This window comes from Nesoenas mayeri, assembly GCF_963082525.1.
Source record: "Nesoenas mayeri genome assembly, chromosome: 2".
NCBI classification, from domain to species: domain Eukaryota; kingdom Metazoa; phylum Chordata; class Aves; order Columbiformes; family Columbidae; genus Nesoenas; species Nesoenas mayeri.
The window spans coordinates 58113628-58136097 of record NC_137543.1 but is presented as its reverse complement, the minus strand read 5'-3'; the positions used below and the strand labels follow the sequence as shown (position 1 = coordinate 58136097).

Below are 22470 nucleotides of genomic sequence, written 5' to 3'. Positions count from 1 at the left end.
ACCATTCTTGTCAGACTTGAATGGTTTAATGTGGCTTGAATGTCTGGCTCAATATCACACTTATCCTAATTGATGAGTAGTTAGTCCCAATGAGAGGAAAAGCTATCAATATATTAGGGAGAAGAAAGGCAGAGCAATAATTAAAACACAACATTAGAATTCAGTGCACATAGAGGCATTTTGTACTTGTGCTGTTTTACTTTTGTTACTTTTCCCTCTTTGTACATTAAACCCATATAAATAATAATGATGAAACTGAGCTACAGATAAAAAACCTTGGCAATTGTAAAATTTGATTTTACTAAACATGTAAAAAATGCTGATAGTAGTGCCAGAAAATGACAGTATATTTTAAAGTTGTAAAATTAGACCCATATCATCATTTGAATGGTGCTAATGACAGCTTAACTATAGTGTTTGTGAGATTGTGTTTACAGAAAGTGACAGATTAGTTTCACTGCAGTCTGTTGATGCTATGTTTAGCTTTTTCTCTGTAGCTTCTTGACATCAAAGAGAAGGAACATCTTGGGACTTTCTTTTCTGTTATTAATAGAAGACAAAAAGGTAGGTTTGAAGTCAAAACTGAAGAAAAGTCAGGATATATCTGGTTGGCATCTTTTTTTGACCAAATAAAAAGAAAAACAAAAAATCCAATTACAAAAGTCAACTCATCCAAATGTAAGCTTTTAGCTAAGAATACCAGTTTTAACAAAAGCAAAAAAGAAAGAAAATAAACAACTTCACAGGTGTCAGTTACCATGACCTAGGAGTCAAGACATGATCACACAGGAATAATTGAATAGAATGATCTGGTAAATAGTCTTCTTGTCTTTGTGAGCAGGAGACCAAGATCCACTTTCCTACTGTGTCTGTCTTAGACTCAAGATGATTTTGCTGGGATGCACAATGAAAAGAAATTCTGACTTTGGCAGAGATGGTGGGGAGTAGAAGAAAAAAATAAATTTCTTTACTTTCTTCTGGTCCTGGTTCAGCATTCAGATTGCTGTTATGATGCACAACAGGTTTATGACTGTCACAGGGTTAGTTTTAGGTGGACAACCAGGTCCAAAACAGACTTTTATTCTGTCCGGGAAAGTTTGGGAAAGTCTGGGAAAACAACCAATTAAAAACAGGATTTATACAATCAATTATTCTGGTAACATAAAATACAGATTCGGATATCAACTTTGCGGAAATTATTGGGGTACAGCAAATAATAGCAATGCAGATCCACAGGTGCATACATGTGGCTCACCAAAAGCAATGCCAGAGCTGTCCCTAACTCCAGGAAAAATACACCCACATGTTTAGTGAGAAATTATATTAAGGATATACACTTTCCTGAATCTGGCAAGGAATTATTAAGTTACCACTCACCCACATGTGGAGATGAGGCAGTCCCATTTTTCTTTTGAGAGGTTACCTTAGATGGCATCCTGGTCCCGCGAGGGCTCTTGGCTGCAGCATTTGGCCTGCGCTCCAAGAGGACCACACAAAAGGCAGCCTCGGTGGACCCCGTTTATAGTTGTGTCAGATCTGGCTGTGGGCAGTCTGGAAGCTTCCCTGCTTCCCCACTTCTCTGCTCCCCCCACTCTGGCTATGGACACCCAAAATCTTCTCGGCACCCCCTACTTTGGCTGTGGACAGCCAGAAATTTCCCAACTCTCTGGTGCCGCTTCCCTTCTCCTAGCTAACTGACAGATGGTTAAACAAAAGGAGCTGTTAACTTGCCCCATAGCAGGAGAGGTAGGAGGTGTTGGGGAAGAGGGTGGAGGTGTGCATGCACCTTCCACACCAAGAGGGGGGCGGAAGGGAGACAGAGGGGGATGTGCAACTGCCACAATGACCTTAGTTAATCAACCAAATTTTAAACTCCATTAAACTGACACCATTTCTAGGAATAGGAATTTCAATTGGATACCATTTTGTTCTAAAATAACCTATGACTTTAAACCATCATGGAAATAGCAGTCCTTGCAACACCTATTTTGCGTCAAAATATGGTGATATGGTGGTAGCAATCTTAAAAGTTTTTCCTGAATCTAAGCTATATTTTTCTAAGTCAGACATTAATGGAAGTAGACAAAGCGTTTGAGAGCAAGGTTAATTTTTTAGATACTCTTTGGTTAAATAAGGTATTTAAAAATAAATAGGATGTGGGTAGAATGTTTAAAAACACATATGATTTTAAGAAATATGTGTTCACATGAGATAAGAGAAGCATGCATATAATACAACACTGCTGCTTCAAATCAATTTTTCTTCTGCTTTCCAAGAAATTCCTATGCTGTTTTCTGCTTTTATTGTGCTTGATTAGATACATAAAGATTCCATTGCAATCTTGTGTCATATAATCCTTAGGTAAATCAGTTTTCCCAACTGATATATTTCTGTCTGGAATCGCATGGTCTAAGGTTTCACAGATTTTTTTGGTACCTCATGGAAAGTTTGTTTTTTTTTTCACTTCCATGAGAAATTATAAACTAGAGTTCACAAAGTAAATTATAGCATTCATATATGGATTTTTTTTCACTTCATTCATCTAGGAAATAGACTATTCCTGTAGTGTACTGTGATTCTTGGTGTGGAAGAGATGGTGCTGGCACATAACAATATCTCAGGATATATCTGGGAAACTCAGTGATGCCATAGTTGAGACTGAAACTTGTAGGCTTATGGTTATCTTGTAGACTTTCCTATTTCTGTCAAATAAGTAAAATGACATTTCTATCTTTTAGAATTCACTTTGAGAGCCACAGACCAATAAAACTATACTTGACCCCATCTAACTGTCACTAATGAGGTGAATACAATGTTGCTGCAAAGCAGTATTTCTTTGCATAGATTGTAAAGTAGAGAAAAATTCTCCATATAGAAAAATAAAATCAGCCACATAGCAGGCTGAAACCAAGAATTTAATACCAGGTTTGATATAGATAATTGTGTTCACCTTTCAGCTCTTTAATGATCTTAAAAGTCAGTGTAATTGCATGCTTTATAGTATATTTATTTCCTTTTTCTAGAATGACAAAATACTACTCTTCTTTATATCATACAAGAGTACGTGTCCATAAAAATAAGATACTGCTATTTTCTGTTTCATCACATGCTCTCATTCAAAATCTCTGAAAAACAAAAAGGACAGGAAATATTTTGTTATTGATGACTGCCAGCACCTGAAGTTACATAGGACAAAGTAACTGAGAAAAATATGTAACTTTAAAGGGAAATTCCTCTTTCAAAACAACACAGAAAACAATAAGCGAAAAATGAAGCTTTTTTTCTCCCCCTAAGTCTTAGGGATAAGAATAGGTGTCGGTTGGTACCATCAAATTTCATGAATCCTACAGTATTAACCCAACTGTCAGAATTAGTAGGCTTAGGAAGGCCTGTGCTATGCCTTACTGGGGATATAATTTAATAAAATAAGTACACTAAGTTTATTCTTTTGAATAAAAAATATATCAGAATGCCCATTGTTTAACTTTCTTGAATTCAGTAGATTTTACATTGGTCAAAGCAGAGTAAGGAGTCTTGCCTTAAATCTTCAAAATGTTTGTCTTCATGTGGATTTTTTTTAGTAGCTCTCCCAGAACCATACAATTGTCAGGGTGCTTGAAAATCTCAATTTAAAATAAGCCTGTTCAATTTTCATATGGTGGAAGAAAAGAAGTGTTGCCATTGCACTATAAGATGGCAATGGTAGCAATGTCTGACATAATTTTAAGGAATATTTATGGCTTCTAGTTAGATACTGGAGCTTTTCAGAAAGTTAAATAAATAAATAAAATGGGAAGTTTATTTAAAAGGTCTTTCTAATAATTTTGCTCAAAAAATTTCATAGCCTTTCCAGGGAAGAGAAAATATTTCTTATATTTTACAGTAAGTAGTCAGCAGAATATACTTTATGACATCAGGCTATGCAATACAAACAACACTTAGAGAAAGAATTTGCATCAGATTATAAAGTGTGAAAACCTATAGTCATCATAACTTATGGAGACCATTATATAGTATGTGCATAATGCAGACCACATGCATATACTAAAGTAACAATTGTCATCAAATGTAAGGGACTTCCACCTTTCTTTCTTACGATGATAATATAATCAATAGATAAGCATATGTAATACAACAACGAATTTATGTGATTATTTTAGAGCTGTGCAACAGAAAACACATCTATGCAAGAGTTTTTATGGCATTAAAGAGTTTGTTCCATAGAAAACACAGCAAAAAAACCCCTCTAACCTAGTTTCATAACAGGGGATCTGCTTTTGTTTTTACAGTTCTAGAGGGTGGAAAATCAACAGAATTGTGCTGTTTACTCTAAACCACATTTAAATCTCCTTAGAGTGTTATGTGCTAAAATCAGCATTTTTGACATCTTAATCCAGATGTATGAATTATCTTTCCACAAACAACAAGGAGATTAATAAAAACTGTTCTCTCAGCACCTTGCTGATTTAATACCTGCTTAACTTCTGCAGCATATCTTGCTCCCATTACATTTCATACACGCAGTTAATTTTTTTTTTATTTTTTTTTTATTGAAAATCTTACATGTATGACTAAAAGTCATGGGCGATATCTTTCAGTTCCATTACAAAATCTGTCATATATATATATACCTATATATATATATTTAATACAACTAGAAGCAAATATACTGAATTATGAAACAAGGATTGTCTACCAAAATGTAACTCAAATTAAATATGTTGCAGATGATTAAAATTATTTTGTTTTCCTTGATGGAGCTGAAGGCCACTTTCACATAGTTAATTGATAATGCTGGGTTGCAAAAATTACAAAGCCTTAATGATAGGTCCCTGTCACCCAGCCTGCTGTCACCCATACTTTAGGACTTTAGTACAAGGATCCTTCTTGCAGAAAGAAGTACTTTTAGAGTGAGCACCATCCTCTATGGAGTACCTTCTACTCACAAACACAGTCCTGCAAACAATTCTGTATGCCTTTCAGTAATCACAGGCAAGACAAGTAATTTCAAGTTAGATACAAGCAAAAAGGTTTGCAGGAGCAGAGTCTAACTTAGGAACTCATCTACAGTTTATCTAAAACAAAACAATCTGAAATAATGTTTAAAACCACTATTTTACTTGAATATATGCCTTATTATCTAGTAATAAATCATGAAATATGAAGTATAAATATTTTCAGAATCATAAAAAAGTTGTCTTATTCTAAGAAATCCTACTTCAAAATTGTACAGTATTTTGACCAACAGCAGTTGTCTTTCTATTTTGGCACTCCTGAACCAGAGTAGAAATTATGAACAGTGAGTTACCAGCTTTGGGGAAAAAAATACTTTTATGCAGCAGGATCTAAAGATGATTTCTGGAGTTAATAGCATTACATTGCTTAACATAAGAAAGAAATTGAAAAGAGTTTTTTACTGTGATTCATCAGCAGCAAAAGAGAAGGGGAAGGAGAAAAGCAAGGCGTTTACAGTCTTTGAAGCTTATAGCATGTTTAACCTTGAAAATTAAATCTTGCATTAAAGACACTCCCAGCTACCTCTGTAGTCCTCTTTCCAAAAATTCAACGTATAAATATTTTATTTAAATGCCTCAGACTTTGTAATGGCTCAGAAGAACAACTGCATGTCCTTGGAGCTACTCACTTTTCTGAGAGATGAATGACAAGTGAGATTCCTTTACTGTAATTTCTCCATTTCCATGCTTCATTTCCTACGTTTATCTGAGACTGGAGAAAAATCAGCATGTTCTGACAAGTCTAATACCATTAGGCAATAAAATGGACCTGAATCTAGTGGAGATTGAAGCTCCAAAATAAATATAACACTTTATGTCAAATAATAATAAAAAAGAATAAATTCTCCTGTACAAATCAGAAGATACAATAAAAAATAGCAAATAGATAGCAACATCTTTTCTATACCTACATGGGCATCACAAAACTTTTCAATCATAAGGATACACCTCCATATTTCTCATTTTATATGGTTTGTTAACTACTTCGGTAAGTTGATGACAAACACTGTGGAATTTCTTAGTACAAACAATAATTTTTCATAAAACTACCCAGAAATTACAGGGACTTCCAATTAAATAACTCTAGGAACAAACAGGGAGAAGAAAAAAAATATATCTGCTGGGCTTTTATTTGTTTTCATGTCTGTCCTTCTGCTTTTGGCCTAGCAAGCTGCATGCAACATAATAAGGAAAATTTGTTCAAACCCCCTTGTATCTGTAAATACTATATACTGTAATGTGGTTTTGAATTATATTTGAAAATTTCTTTTTATTTTTTCTTACACTTATCTCATGCCAGAGACTCTGCGCTTTAGATATAGCAGTGCTGCAAAGGCATCTACAGAGTGTCATTGGCTCATTGAGGTCACAGTGCATAACATACTCTCGAAAGTGAGTTGCCTCTGCAGGTATTTCAGGGTTGCTATCTATTTGAACGTGGCTGAGCATTTCATTTTATCAAAAATGCCACCAAATGCTCATATTCTGTGTGGTCAGTGCAGTCCCTAAGACAAGTCTCATGAAGGTATGTTCCACCAAGGGAAGAAAACCTAAAAGGTTAAAAATGGAGAAATATTTACAACTTTCTTCAGTTCGTAAGGTTGAGTTTTTTGTTTCAGTATTCTTCAGTGCATTTTCAGAGAAAGGTTCCAAGGCTATGAGTATAAGCAGTCTGGTCCAGTCCCATACATATCTGCAAGCCTTTTAAAGCGAGGGCCCCAGTCACTGAGGTAATCGTAGTTCTGGTCAGAGTTTGAGCTGATTGAATCTAAAGAACTGAGTGACTCTGCCACCGAGCCGTTCCCCTCGAATGCATATGTCTGCAAGGAGTCGTAGGGTGGTGCACAGGGGTCCACATCAGCTTCTTTTAGTCTTTCCCAGATAAATTCCCTAAAAATGACATTATCTGGGATGCTTTTAAAAGTTGGTCTGCTCAAGAACTGAATCTCAGGTGTCACATCCCTTCTGGTCTTGGTGTCCCGGATGATGTTGAGGTTTCTCAAGGCAGTCATGTCAAAAGCCTCAGTGTCTTCTTCTCCACCACCCTCATCATCATACCTTACAATGTTCTCTCTGATATCTCTCTCTTCATCAAAAATGAGGGGCTCTTTTTTCCGTCGCCTCATGGTGACAATCAGCAAGACAAGAACTGGAAGACAGAGAGACTGGAGTTTTAGCAATGCTAAATTTTCCTCATAATTTTCCTAGTGGTGGAAATACTCATTAACTTATATGGCTCAAGGAAATAGCAGGCAATTTATGCAGTTAGATTTGAAACCTAGCAGGTTCTTAAACAGCTTTTAAACCACAAGCTTTTTAGATGTTAAAGAATCTATTTCCAAAACCATTCTGGATTAACGTCTTCATCTCTAATTCTATATACTATGCTGTCTGCTAAACATAAATTTTAGGACTTCTACAGTCTGACTAAAACATTCTCACAGCTATGAAATAAAAAGGGACCTTTTCCTGAACTCTTAATTGCCCAAGTGATAAAAGCACATTCATAAAGTAACCGAATGGCATTTAACAACTGTGGTTTGGGAAGTGACTGAATTAAAATATATGGCAAATCTCTGCTGAAAAAAAAAAAAAAAATACTAGATTGGAGTACACTGACTTGTTAAGCAATGTGTAAAATAAGACTGTCCCAGTTCATGGATTAAAAGTATTTCTATGTAAGACCTCAGTTTCCTATAAAGTGCAAAGTACTGTACTCAAGGTTTATGAATTCCATCTAATGAAAATGGCTCGGGCTGGAGTTTATTTGATCAACCAGTGCTAGAAATGTAATTATTTTTTTTAATCTTAAAGTTTCTTTCATCTTAAAACCTAATATTAAACTGTGACAGTCAAAAGAACCAGGAGAAACTAAATCAAGGCTGCTCTTGTTCAAATACAGTTTTGGTAAAGAAACATCATTGCTGACACACAAAATATGGAATCAGTAATATGAATACTGCACCCATCTGCGAGACATGATGGAGTGTGAATCATCCTCCTAGAAAATGCTTAACACTATATTGTAGCATCTGGATAACATTTGCTGAGTTAATGATACTCCTACAAAATAACAGGCATCGCTATGGCTGTAAAAATAACAGTACATTGAAAAGTGTCATTCCACATTCAATTAATCTCTTCTGATTTTATGTTTATTTTTAATTTTAAGAATATGTGATGATATGAATTCATATGCCTAAGGTTTACAATCTTTACTTACAGTACTTTGATATGCCAACTAAATGATGTATAAACATCCGGGAAAGCAAAAGCTTATATAGATAAAATTAAACTTGAGCTACCCTGGATAGTCTCAAAAGTGACTTCCATAAATTGTGTGATATAGGACTGCCATTCTTTAAAGCCCTTCTTCCCTTCTTTTCAGATAGGAATTTTTAAAATCAATATCAATCTAGACATCATGGGGCATGATTTAATATTGGAATCACTTGGTCAGAACAAACCAGTCATTCAGAGACTGTGCATGCAGAAAACTGTATCATAAACATACAGACGTTATGGTACTATTTGGAATTGGTTAAAGCACGAGATGACTTTAAAGTAAAGGCGGACTAGGTGGACTTTCTGCTTTTTTTTTTTTTTTAATTATTTCTCTTCGGAGCCATGTATGTCTAAAAATAACACTGGAAAAAGTTCAATATTTTTTCTAAACTTTTTGACAAATATATTAGGGAACATTTTTTCCCCCCTTTTTTCAGTAGCTACCAGGCACACATCTAATGATCCATTTACTAACAGATGCCTTATGAGTCTATGTTACAGGAACATCAGCATCACTTTTTTTTTGCCCCTGGCATTGCCTTGATTCATGCTTTATATCAGGGGTATCAAACTCATTTTCACTGGGGGCCACATCAGCCTCACAGCTGCCTTCAAAGGGCCAAATGTAATTTTAGAACTGTATAAATGTAATTAGTCTTTTGAAGGCAACCGCGAGGCTAATGTGGCCCCCGGTGAATATGAGTTTGACACCTTTGCTCTATGTACTGAATTCAGAAGCTACTAGTTTGGGGCATTTTGCTTTGAACAATATTTACATAAGCAGTTTGACAATGTAAGATTTTGACCTTTAAAGTGGCTTTTGTGAAATTTCAAAACATTCTAATATTTGTATAACACAAACTGAGCTGTAAATTACACAGCAGAGAACATAAAATTGCCATTGAAAATACTCTGAATGTTTTTCCTTATTATAAAAGATATTTTAAAGTGAAAGACAAATTAGCTCGCCAACAGTACAAATATACATTTAAACCACAATTTGTATTGACACAACTTTTTAAATTGTTCATTTTAACATTTACTGCCACATTTTTATTGCCATTTAAGTAAGCAGCTAATTTCCTTTACTGAAGTGTAAATGCATTTAAACATCATTGTCTCTCTAAAAATATTTCATTTTGAAGGTTAAATACCTGCTAAGAAGTGGAAAGTATGAAACTTAGTAGGCAGGTGTGCCTAAAGGTACGATAAAAATCAAGATACAATGAATGTTTTATGTAGTATTCCTTGTACATACCACACTTGCTTGAAGCCAAGAAAAATATGGAGTCTTTCTAAAGGTTAAATATTTTAGCATTTAGATGGCTTTATGAGATTATTAATTTCTAGTCCTTCAAATAGCTATGAACAATGAAGTTTAACCTCTAAATGAACACAGCTTTAGCTGCATTGCAGGAACTGCTGGGATGAATACAAGCCCAAAACACATTTCACTCATATCTAAATCAAGTGCAAATAGTTTTCAACTATCTATTTCTCAATAAGACATGGTGGGGTTTTTTGCTACATTTATCACAAAAGCAGAGATTAAGTCCATCATTAGTGACTGGCCAAACATCTAGAAAACCTAATTTTATACTTGTTAGAGAAGAAATAATATAACAGAAAAGCTTTAGAGACATATGCATTGCACGTTGAGGCCACAAGCTGGGCTCTATACTGGTACACAAAACTCATGCTAAAGAGATGAAATAGCAATACTGATTTCATACGTGATTTAACAAATAAATAAACCAATCAATCAATATTAGAAGTAACTAATTATAAATACTAAATAAACAGAACTAATAAAGAACTGAAATGTTTTTTTCTCATTTACCCAAATTATTAGAAATGTTGATTTTGTTTACCAAGTACAATAGCCAAGAAAAAGTATAATTTGTATTTGTATTAGCTGTGGTAATGTGTTTTATCATTGTGTCAGTATAAATTTTAAGACAATATCAGTAGTTACAGTTCATCTAAATCAGTATTTAAACAAACACCTTTCAATATGAGAGTGGATTTTTGCTTTGCCATTTTGCAGTGTGTTTAAGGAATTATTATGAGATTTCCATTTTTGTTTGATCTGCTAAAAAGTCAGGTTTAGGTCACTTGAACATATTTCTCTCTTTTAGTATTAATCTTTCCTTTTGTACTCAAGGCAACTGCAACATAATGGTAAGGAAGACATAAAATCTCTGAGACAACCCAAGGGAGACTAGATGTAGAGCTATACAGTAAGGAACAGAGCTAAATCACAAGCATTAACATGCCATGTATATGCTATACCCTTAAGGCTGGCATTTACTATAGCAATAAGCCGGATCATCTGCGAGCAAATCTGCACATTGGTTTATGCCTTAGGTGTGTCATGATTCATAAAGCTAAAGATTGGGGATGCCCAGCCATGTAAGCAGCACACTAATAACCTATTTAGTTATACCTTGCAGTTGCCAGTACAGTCATATGAGATCTGAGGATTACAGAGACCAAGACTCAGGAAACCTGCAGTTAATTCCCGGTTAACAAGCTTCATATATAACTGTTGTTTGATCAGTTTAGATTGATATTTACAAAGTGACTGTGACCTTTAAATGCCCACACTGAGTGACCCTAATAGGCTCTGTAACTTTCAGAAAACAGCTTCTGCATTGCATACTCAACTGCCTTTTAAATGACTTAATTTGGATACCCCCAAATTAGAACAGTTATAGATTTGTCATTTTTAAAACTGCAAGACCAAAACCCACACATACTACATAGTCACATTCTGTACACATTTTATCTATTTAGAGAAGAAGATTCTTATGACTAGGACTGTTTCTTCTTGTTTATGAATCACAAAATTATGTGTACTGATTTAATTGGGTTCTTGGTATTGTGATATCATGATAATAATAACAAATTCCTCATCTTTCAATGAAAAAGTAAAAATTTCTCTGTATTTTGAAATTTAGTCAATGCATCATTAACTTGTAAACTCTAGTAGCACACTAACAGGAGGCTTTCTATGTGTTTCTAAGAAAATACATGGTACTTCTAGATTATATACAGAAGTATGGAAGATAAAAATAATGAAAAAGCATTATGTCAATCTATCTTTCCATTGTTTCAATACAAAGAAAGTCTTTAACCTCTCAAATATGATTGGCTTATCTATAGGTGGACTTTCTTCTTTTTGTGTGACTTTATGTAAAAATGTAATGCTAAACACTTATTATAAAAGAAATTATTGTGTCTGGAAGATGCTAACTGAAAAGCAAATTACCTTGAATTATATTACCATATAATTTTCAGAGGAGTTACAAAATACCTGCTTACTTCTCTAAAAATTATGTACAGTCTAAAAAGGATAATAACTAGCTTTTCATATGCTTTTTATAGAATAACTTCCAGTCATTTTTTTAGCTGTTTTTGTTTTTTGTTTTTTTTTCAAAACAAAGCTTCACTGTAGAGTTTGTGATTATAAAGCTCTCTTGAGTAATTAACAAAGTATTGGAAAATTCTTGTGGAATAAAATTCAGAATTTAATCTCCATCACTCAATATGAGGAGGTAAAACAATTCCAGTAAAACCTTTTTAACATTTAAAAATTATTTTAGTTTGAAAAAATAGTCTACACCATGTTATATGCAATTATAATGAATTAGTATGATTTCCAAACCTTCTTCTTTCTTAGTGCTACTGAAAACATTGTGCTTATCTAAAATTGATTGGTTGCTTAAGTAAAAATAATAACACTAACACATCCCACTGAGACAATCTAAGCCTTAGTCAAGACAAACAGTTATTTATTAGACAAAGGGATGTATAGGGCATGAACAAATATCAAAGTATATTATACTAATTTTAAGAAAGTGAGAGCTTGTTGAGAACTCAAGATGCTTGTGCCAGGATGCATGTATCCATGATATTTATGCAAATCTCATGCATCCTCTGCTTTATAACTAGCACTCACATTGAAATGACATTGATAAATGTGAATAGATTTGCACTGCATGTTAAACTTGGGTCAGAAAAAACTTTTTTTGATCCAGTAGCCTGTCTCCTCTTTTGACTCATAAACTCTTACACCAAAAGGTGCATCTCTTGGTCCCAGCCCTGGAACTGCTTGCCAACAGCTGAAGCATATTTTTTATGCTGTGATAGCGGATCTTCAGGATTTTTTCTTGAGAATGGATGTGAAAAGAGCAATGGTAAAGGGAGAAGGTAAATTCCTAGCAGTACTACTACCATTCAGCTGATCCAGAAAATGTCTTCTAGGAACAAATGAGAGAAAAAGAAAGGCTCTGGGACCAGAGAAGCAACAACACTTGACTTCACTGAGCTGCAGTGATGTTTAGGCACCTCTTCCTTACGACTGGCACCAGGCAGGGATGAAAACAGCAGCAGGACACAGTACCAAAATGCAGGACTCAAAGCCAGGGTTGGCATACAAATGCAGCCTAAACTGTGCCTGCAGCTTTGAATTGTACTCAAAAGGAACAGTTTAGACTGGACGTGATAACAGCACATAAAAATGTCTATTTGGATAAAGAGCAGTTTTGCATTCAGACAGCTGAATTTGTAAGTCCAAGTTTTTGGCCAATAAAGTCAACTTCAAGGTGGCCATATGCCAGATTCCTCTTCAGTGCATAGCCTATTATTCAAACACTGTGTTCAGAGATCTTATCCTCAATTTTTTAACAAACACTTGTTTGGCACACTTTAAAAATGATTGTAATAAAAAGCTTGTGTTTCTTGATTTATTGGTTGTATCTGCATCCTCCTGTACTGAGTAGAATAAGCAAGTTATTCCCTGGTAACATGCTATTTCTCCATTCAATGCTCTTTAAGACATATGACTTCTATTTAAGAAAAGCTCATGCCCAAGGCAGGCTGCATTTTATATATAGTATTTTTTTATGTAATTTTTAGAAACTCTCTTTTCACATATTACAGAAATGATGGCATTTCAATTTGGGATGAAGTGAATTACTATTGTTACAGAACTTTTCTTCTTACGTACATTGGACTAAAGCTTTAAATGGGAGTTTTTCCACTGATGTCAATGCCAGTTGATATAAAAGGGTCTTTTATATACGTTTTTGAACTCTACCATTTAGCTTCATATTCATGTAAAGTTCATTTTACTTAGTAAACTGTCTTTATCTCAACCCACAGTTTTTCTCACTTTTAGTCTCTCCTCCATCTCACCACGGGGGAGTGAGAGAGTGACTGTGTGGTGCTTTGTTGCCAGCTGGAGTTAAACCACAACAGTCCTTTAGAAATGTTTGTAGCAGAAGGGACATTTGCTTCTAATGGTTTACAGTGAGGTTAATTCAAGTTGATAAGAAATCTATACATTGTTGAAATACTGCCATGAACAGAAGTGTGGACAAAAGTCTTGATTTGACCTATTCAAATTATTTGGATAACAGTGACGTATAAACCACCACTGGAATTGTATCAACCTGAGGAGGCTATGGTCTTCCCCTTTCCCTTAGACTAATGTGTACAGCCGGGGAACAGAAAAATCTCTCCGTTGATAATAATACTCAAGAAAATTCTTGTGTGCTATATGGGTACCCTTGTTAGCATGTGATCTTTCTGACAATAAGCAAAACTATACTTTTGCTCACCTGTATCCTGCAGATCAACCAGATGCAAGTTTATCCTTCATCTTTACTCCTCGACTTGGGCCTTTAGTACTACCATGTACTACCATGGGCCAAGTACTACCATTTTGTTTAAGGACTAGTCATGAAATGAGAAACGCTAACCAAACTAGGGTGTTGACACTGTTGCACTGTTTTCCACTGACTTTTATCTAGTTGCAGTTTCACAACATAAAATCCAACTGTTCTACCAGCAGCAGAAGCAACAAAAGATCATTCTGTAGAAAATGTTCAATTAAATATGATGATTCCCATCAGCAAATTATATCTGTTGAATTTTCTGAATGTCTTTTGTTTTGTGCAAATCAATACATATCTAAAAATAGTTATATCTCAGAAAAAGGGATACTGGTTATACAGTGGATATGCTAAATCAAATACTTCCCTAAACTGTATTGTCTATCTCTTAAATATTACATTTAATGCAAGTGATCTTTTTTTCTTTTCCTATTATTTCATGTATATGTCTGGAGGCAGCTTGACATATAAACAAGGTATCTGAACTTGAAAATTCCAAACTAGAGGTTTTGTGTGGCTCATGATACAAAATGCTGTTCTGCCTGGAATGTTAGGCATCCCTGTTTAGAGAAACTGGAGCCAGGGGGAAGGGGCAGGGGCAGGGAGGGACAGGAAGGAGGGGTAAAAGGTGGTGTTGAATCTTATGTATGAATCTACCTTTTGCTGCTATACTTTGAACAGAAAATAAGGGTAGCAGAAAGAACACATACCTAGCAGTGTCAAGATGCAAGCCAATATTGCTATCAGGGCTCCAGTGCTAAGTCCTGCAGGCAAGATGTATGCCTCTGCATTGCATGTCTGAGCAACACCATCTGCATCACAATCACAGACTCTGATGGTAAGGGTATTAGTGCTACTAAGTGAAGGCGTTCCACTGTCCACAATGAATATTGGCAAGTAGAAAACAGACTGTTCCTGTCTTCGGAACCCATTTCTTTTGGTTAATACTGTTGCAGTGTTATCTAGATAAAGGAATAAAAAAAGATAAATATAAAATATATGCCCTTTCTACAACACAAGCCTATAAATAATAATGTTTCACTTAAAAGAATTTATAAACACGTTTATATTATTTCAGTAAGTTTATCTTTCCTGGTCATACATTTTTGAACCTGCAGAGATAAGATCAGCTGAGAAATGTTATTTAATTAAAGAAAAAGGTTTCTATTTTCCATGAAAGACTGCTTCAAAATTGCAGAGGTATATTTGCTTTTAGTTAAGCTCACAGTTCCACAATCTCAATAGACAGTTGAAGATTAGTTCATTATAAAAAAATATATATAAAAATCATATTTCAGTGATCAGATTAAGTATCAAGATACCTTCTTAATTTCCAAGGATCTATTTCAATATTTCAATTATTACACATATAGATATTGTATTAATGGAAGAGATGAATGTATTAATAGGAGAATAAGTTCTGAAGACCAATGAAATATTTTTTAATGCAAAAATTCCAGCTGGTGCACAAAGACAGGTAAGTGCACATGTGACAGAGACACGCATTTGTTTTGAGTCTCATCTGACTAATATAATAAATCTAAAATGTATGGTCCAATGTTGCTCTGAGTTGGGAGATTAAAAAGTCCATGTGTTCCAGAAAATATGTGCAAAACTCACTGTGCTCAATACAGGTTGACAGCTCCTGAGAGGCAGGGAGTTACATCTCCTAGAATGTATAGAAAAGGTTGGTCGGCCAGGCTGCCTGTCTGTCTATCTACTCATCTATCCATCTATCCATCTATCCATCTATCTATCTATCTATCTATAGACTAATATAAAATAGTCCTGTAAAGTTATCTTATTGTGTCATCTGTTATGACCCATCTGGCAAAAGATGCAAGCACTTCTTCATATAGCATCACATGAGATACGCATAAAATTAATTAACGTCAACTGCTGCTTTGTCTTGTAACTCCATTGATTTTACTGGCATTGCAAAAGTCTATTATTACTTTTTCCAAATTATAAGTTCCCTGGAAGAGGGCCTGTCTTTCATTAAATACTTTACAGTATTTATAACAATGTCAGATTTCTGAGTAGAGTGTTATTCTCATGCATTTTTATTATTTTGATCATTACTACTATTACAGTCCCTACTGTCAAACTGCAAACTGCTCATATGAAGAAAATTAAGCATGTCAGTAAAAACATGCAGGGTAAGACAATAATTAGCTGTGTGAGAGAACTTTATTAGGTCACATGTTGTACTTAGTGAATGTTGTTCAAAGCCTTTCTGTACAAACATTATCCTTTAGTCCACCATATGTCTGTTTTTCTTGTTGTATTAATAAGGGTGACTTTGTAGCTCTCATTCTGTACTGATCCATAAAAGACCAATGCAAGAGTAACACAGTGTCTATTTAGTTATATTTGCTCCAGCTAATATCCCAACTGACTGATATACACCCAGCTACCCAGCTGCCATGCTGTGCAATGCAACTAATGAGAACACTAATTAGAAGTTTGTTCTTAGATATTTTAACTAATAGTAACGTGAGGTCAACAAGAGTCTTTGCATAAGTCTTTCAGAAATAGTCATAAGAAGTCTCTATAAATATTGTAAGTAGCTTCCATTATCAAAAGCATTCTTCAATAGATGGTGTACTTACTGAAAATATATGTTTTTCTAAAAAAAACAAACCAAAAAATCTTGATTTACTATGCACTTATTTTTTATGCCCTGAGTTATACTAATACAACATGAATTCCTGGACATTTTTCAGTCACTGACCCAAACAAAGTAAAATCTAATTTAGATAAAAACCTATAAATACAGGAAGAAAAAAAAAAAAAAAAAAAAAAAAAAAAGGAGAAGAATGACTCCTGGGGAAAAAAAAAAAAAGAAGCTGCTCTGTTAGGCTCAAGGCTTTAAAAGATTCAAACAACAGAACAACAGGTTAATTTCTTTGACAAATAATCTAGAGATAAAATTATTTTGCAGGCTGATTATGACTTAAATTATATCCTTACCAGAATAGAAGTTTAGGTAGGTCATAATCAGCATGACGCATTCAAAATGATGAATATTTACATAAACAAAATGTCCTTACCTTTGTTGTCCTGCAGTGTAAAATTGTGGTTATTTGCTGCCTCTGCTGTTAAACTGAAGTAGAACTGATGGCCATTTGGTGGGTCGTCTTTATCAATTGCACTGATTTTCTGGATCACCTGTTTTGAGATTCATTGCGGTTTCATTGTTTGGAATGGTAAGAAGCATAAACACATGTGCATTGTATAACCCCTCTATTACCTATCAAAGTATCAATCCTCCGTTGAGCCTTGTTGTTATTGCTTTTTGCTTTTCTAATCTCTTACGTATGCACAGACAGGATTAAAAGTAAAATGTGACTTTTTATTTTCCCTGTACCAACTTTATTGTCAATAAGTAACGACCAGCAGGGCCTATGAGAAAGTTAGGTCCTGTCATTCTCCAGGGCTTGGAGTATAAACTGCATAGCAATGGAAGTGTATCTTCTGCTTGGACCTCAATGTAGTTAGAAGTGGTTACAATTGATGTTGTAAATTTTCACAAGGAGAAGATTATGGTTTTTGGCAATAATTCACTTACTTTTTTTTTTTTAATATCATGGAAATAAAAACACAAGTCATAAGTACATTAATATAATTATTATAATTATTTTTCTGATTCAATTTTCTAAAATTTTGTCCAAAATTGCCTCTAAAAAAAGAGGGCCATCATTACTTAAAATCCATAAGGTATGAATACCCAGAGCTAACAATTCAGAGTAACAAATAGGTATTCCAATAAGAGCATGCATATTCTATATTCTTCATGAACACAAGCTAATAATCATAGTATTTTCTGTTAAGGATTTAAATCATGCTGTGATTTGGAAATGTGCAATAAACAATGTCTGCCACAGGTAGGACAATATTCTGGAACAATACACAAAAGCGCGAAGTCTTCCAGGGCATATGTGGGATCTATGTGAGTGAAACACCCACTGTTTTTCCATGAGAAAAAAAAAGAGAGAATGAGAAAATCTATACATTTTCTGAGGTCATACAAGGTAGAGAAGAAAAGTATAAATATGAGAGACATCAAGGGCAAATAACACCAGACACTCTAAGTTGAGTATGGGACTACTAGGGAGATATCTGGGGAGTTAAAAACCCTGCGGAATATGGTAGGAATATATTTCTCTTGTGAAATGGTGTCCTTATGACACATACTTTCTCCTGAGGGAAATAAAAGTCCCTACTTATTTTAGGAATGCTAGTCCTTTCATCTCAGAATAACCTCCATGTTATGACTTCCCACTTCCTAGCAAAATTAGGAGGAAGTAAGCATTCTTAATATTATTCAAAATTAGGTCAGTTTAGCAAAATATGTCAGTTATAGCAGTAAGAAAGACAGAGATTTTAACAGTACCTTCAACAAATAATTTTTATACCCAAGTCTTTCTCTTCAGAGATATGGTGAAGATGTTCAGGTTTGACTAATATGTGCTTGTGCTGCACATCACAGTGTCATTTTTATTGGCATAAGCTGGTTATATTTTATCTTAAAGCTGGCAGGCTTCCATAAGGAGTGGCTGCCTATCTAATAAAAATAAACACAAAAAACCCAATCAAGCCATACCTGACCAGGTTGAGCGTTTTCACAGACAGTTGCCTCATACTCCATGGCAAACTCAGGGGCATTGTCATTGATGTCAAGGATAGTGATGGCTACATACCCTCTCCCAATTTGTGCTGGGTTCTCTATAGGAAAAGAAGCCAACAAAACAATTAGAAATTGCTCCTTGCACGTTATTTTCTGGGTCAGTGCATTTTTCATTTGCATTTTTCTTTTGCGTGTACATGTCAAATCCATTACAATTGTTCCTAGAAATACATAGGAAGTTCTTGGCTTGATCTTGGAGAACCTCATGAGGTTCAATGAAGCCAAGCGGAAGGTCCTGAACCTGGGTCGGGGCAACCCCCAGTATCAATACAGGCTGGTGGAAGAAGGGATTGAGAGCAGACCTGCCAAAAATGACTTGGGAGTTCTGGTGGATGAAAGACAGGACATGAGGCAGCAATGTGCTCTTGCAGCCCAGAAAGTCAACCATTTCTTAGACTGCATCAAAAAAAGAGTGGTCAGCAGGTCAAGGGAGGTCATTCTGCCCCTCTACTCTGCCCTGGTGAGACCCCACCTGGAGTTCTGCATCCAGCTTTGGAGCCCTCAGTACAGGAAAGACATGGACCTCTTGGAGAGGGTCCAGAGGAGGCCACCAAGATGATGAGTGCAATGGAATACTTTTCCTATGAGAAAAGGCTGAGAGAGTTGAGTTTGTTCAGCCTGGAGAAGAGAAGGCTCCGGGCAGACCATATCACAGCCTTTCAGTACCTAAAATTGGCCTATAAGAAAGATGGAGACAGACTTTTTACAAGGGTGTGTTACGACAGGACAAGGGGTAATGGTTTTAAACTAGACGAAGGGAGATTCAGGCAAGACATGAGGAAGAATTTTTTTACAATGAGGGTGACAAAATAGTGGAATGGGTTGCCCAGAGAGGTGGTAGATGCCCCATCCCTGGACACATTCAAGACCAGGCTGGCCGAGGCTCTGGGCAACCTGATCTTGTTGAAGATGTCCCAACGCGTTGCAGGGGGGTTGGACTAGACAACTTTTGAAGGTCCCTTCCCTCCTAAACTGTTCTATGATTCTATGATCTTCTGGACGTTGTGGAAACAATGTTTTTTGTTTTCCAGCCACTTTAATTGAATTAAGGTTTTAGTCTCACGGATAAACTGAAAATGTAACTCACTAATCACAGCATTGAATCACATAATGTGGAAGGATAAGAGCAAGAAGATGTAAAACCATCACCAAGGAGTATAGCTAGCCAGAACAGCACTATTAATATTACAAATAGCATGGTTATTATGGGTTAAACACATTTTTGTTGCGATTTAGGTTGATCAGCTATTAAGAAGTTAAAACCAGAATTCCTTCAGCTATTTATAATAGAAAAAAAAAAAGAGGAACCTGTGTTCCCAAGCAAATACCGAAGTATTTAAAGTGCACACACAGCTATTTCAACACTGTCATTAACATGTTGAACACCTTAAATATGAATAATATTCTTAAACTGATGCACATCTTTAGCTAAAATATGAATCTGTTCAGAGTCCAGTGTCATCATTTAGTCTTATATAGTAGATTTTTTTATAAGCATAAAGGACATCAGCGTGTACTATAATTATTTTGCTAGAAAACACTTCTGTTTTGGAGTAGAGAAAAGAGAGATTGTATTATTTCTTTACCACAAACAGTGATATTAGTGATAATGTATGGCAGAATGAAAAACTTTACAAAGCTTCAAATATGTATCTGTCTTTTTATAGGGTATTGTGACCACATTTTAGTAAATATTGTAAGTATTTAAAGAAATGGATCCAAATGTAGATCACAAGGTGTTTTGTTTAGGTTTTTTATTCCACATGTGAAATACCAGAAGAGTAAGCAATTTTGACACCGTTTTCTCTGCTGATCTAAGCTTATTGAAAACCAATCAGGCCATGAAGATAAATTAAAGCATTGTAAGGTTTTACTTTTGCTTCTATACTCTCACTTGTGTCAAGTAAGCCCCTTGACTACCTTGTCAGCTTTGTTACTATCCAGAAAAATTTTTGTTTTCCATGCTGGCCTCCTAGACCAAAATTCTACTTCTGAGAATGCAAGATAAATTCATACAAACACTAAATGAAAAATGTTAGCTTTCAGGTTAAACATTAAATTAATCTCAATGAAAGCAAGAAGTAAGGATTTTTAAAACAGCAGGCCAGAGAACTGATAACTCTTTTATTAACACAGCCCAACAGAATAGTAATAAGGATGAAATTTTAAGGAATAAATTCTTCAAATATAAAGGCAAAAATATGTAGTTTTTCACAGAATATCTTCAGACCTGAACAAGTTTAGGTTTAAACTTGCATTAACAAAATTCTTGTTGCATGTGTTTGAAGGATTCAGTTCTTCAACACTTTTCATTTCACACCAGAAAAGATATGAAGCACAAAGTATCCTCTACAGTGGAAAGCACACAAGCCTTCACATCCCCTTTCCTTCATAACTCTTAAGAATGCTGTGGTTGGCCAACAGCGATCAACTCTAAGTGACTGCCATCACTAAGATGGGCTAACTGCTCTCCTCTATACTCCATATCACTTTTTCTCTAATGATACCTGGTTTGAGACTGCTGACTTAAGACATTTCATCTTCTTTTGTACTTGTTTTTCAGAGGTCAAAAGACTACACATGGTGTGAGACAAAGGGAAGAGTGAACGCTTAATCTGTTTTTATGACACGGGTTTCTTTTACATTGAGTAAGAAGCTATTTTTACCTGCCATGGTTTGAAACTGTCATAATTTCAGTGCAGCTGATCACAGTGAAGCCTGAAGTTTTACATATAAACAGACAATAAAATCTTTAAATTGTTACTTACGACTTTCCATAGCCAAAACTGTGATATTATGAACAGCATTAGTTTCCCTGTCCAAAGATTTGGCAGTTGTAATGACTCCACTGTTGGCATCAATATTGAAATACCTCTCCAGGTCTGTGTTTCGATCTATTGAGTACCTAAGTGAATGATGAAAGAAAACTTTTTATTTATGTTCAATTACAGCTTCAAAAATGTTTCATTGATTTCTTATTAGAGAGAAAGTGTTTCCACTATTTCCCCATTTTGAGCTTTGTTTTGTTGAGTTTCTCGAGGATGTTGATATAAGCAAAGCCATCGCAAAGGTGAGTTACACAGTGACCTATGCTAACAGTGGCAGGCTATGTTTCTACAGTGTCCTCTTAAGTGAGGCTATAGGTATTCCATTTATTAATAGAATAGCATCGTCCTGAACCCCAGCTGAGGACAAGGCAAGTTGGAAGTTTGCTACATGGCTCTACCAACCAGGCAGTGCCCCATGGGGACTGGCAGTCTGAGCACAAAACTTTCCATCGCCAACAGAAGAGCCCCTAAATCACCCAGAGCTGCAGGATCAGGCAAAAAAAGAGATTATGCAGAGAAGGTCAAGGGATTGCATGTGAACACTGTCAGCTCCTGGTGCTTTACTGTCATTAGACAAACATAGGCTCGTGCCCATAACTCTTTGGCTTTACATATATTTTACCTCTAAATTTGTTTTAGGAAGGGGAAATATAGACCTTAGCAAACAGAAAATAGCATAAGGGAAAAGGTTAAAATGCCTGTGGGTGTTTTGCTTATAATCCTTAAAGGGACAGGTGATTAGGCAGGTTTAGATTTACAGCTGGAATATTCTTGACATTCGATTTAATATTGAGTTGCATTTTTGAACTCTCATTTAGATCAAGTATGTACTCCAGTGCACTTCCTTACACTCAGGATGATTAAAATGTCCTAATCAGACCAAGTGTGATCATTAAAATTACTGTCACACTGACAGTATATTAGATTGTTGGTGTAAAATTAACCAAATCCTTTGAATGATGTGGAAGAAAAGA

At 35.3% G+C, this 22470-nt stretch overlaps 1 protein-coding gene across 1 annotated transcript in view; it reads right to left on the bottom strand.

The window, feature by feature from the left end:
* Nucleotides 1-6670: 6670 nt before the first annotated feature.
* The window catches only part of CDH7 (cadherin 7), a gene marked incomplete at its 3' end in the record, with an annotated part of 70158 nt that continues 54358 nt past the window's right edge, over nt 6671-22470 (bottom strand). Inside the window, exons 7-11 of the mRNA XM_080340281.1 lie at nt 21437-21573; nt 18585-18706; nt 17032-17149; nt 14689-14940; nt 6671-7164 (exon numbers count right to left, since the gene is read on the bottom strand). Of these exons, the coding sequence (XP_080196407.1) occupies nt 6671-7164; nt 14689-14940; nt 17032-17149; nt 18585-18706; nt 21437-21573 (1123 nt within the window). The remainder of the gene's footprint in view (nt 7165-14688; nt 14941-17031; nt 17150-18584; nt 18707-21436; nt 21574-22470) is intronic.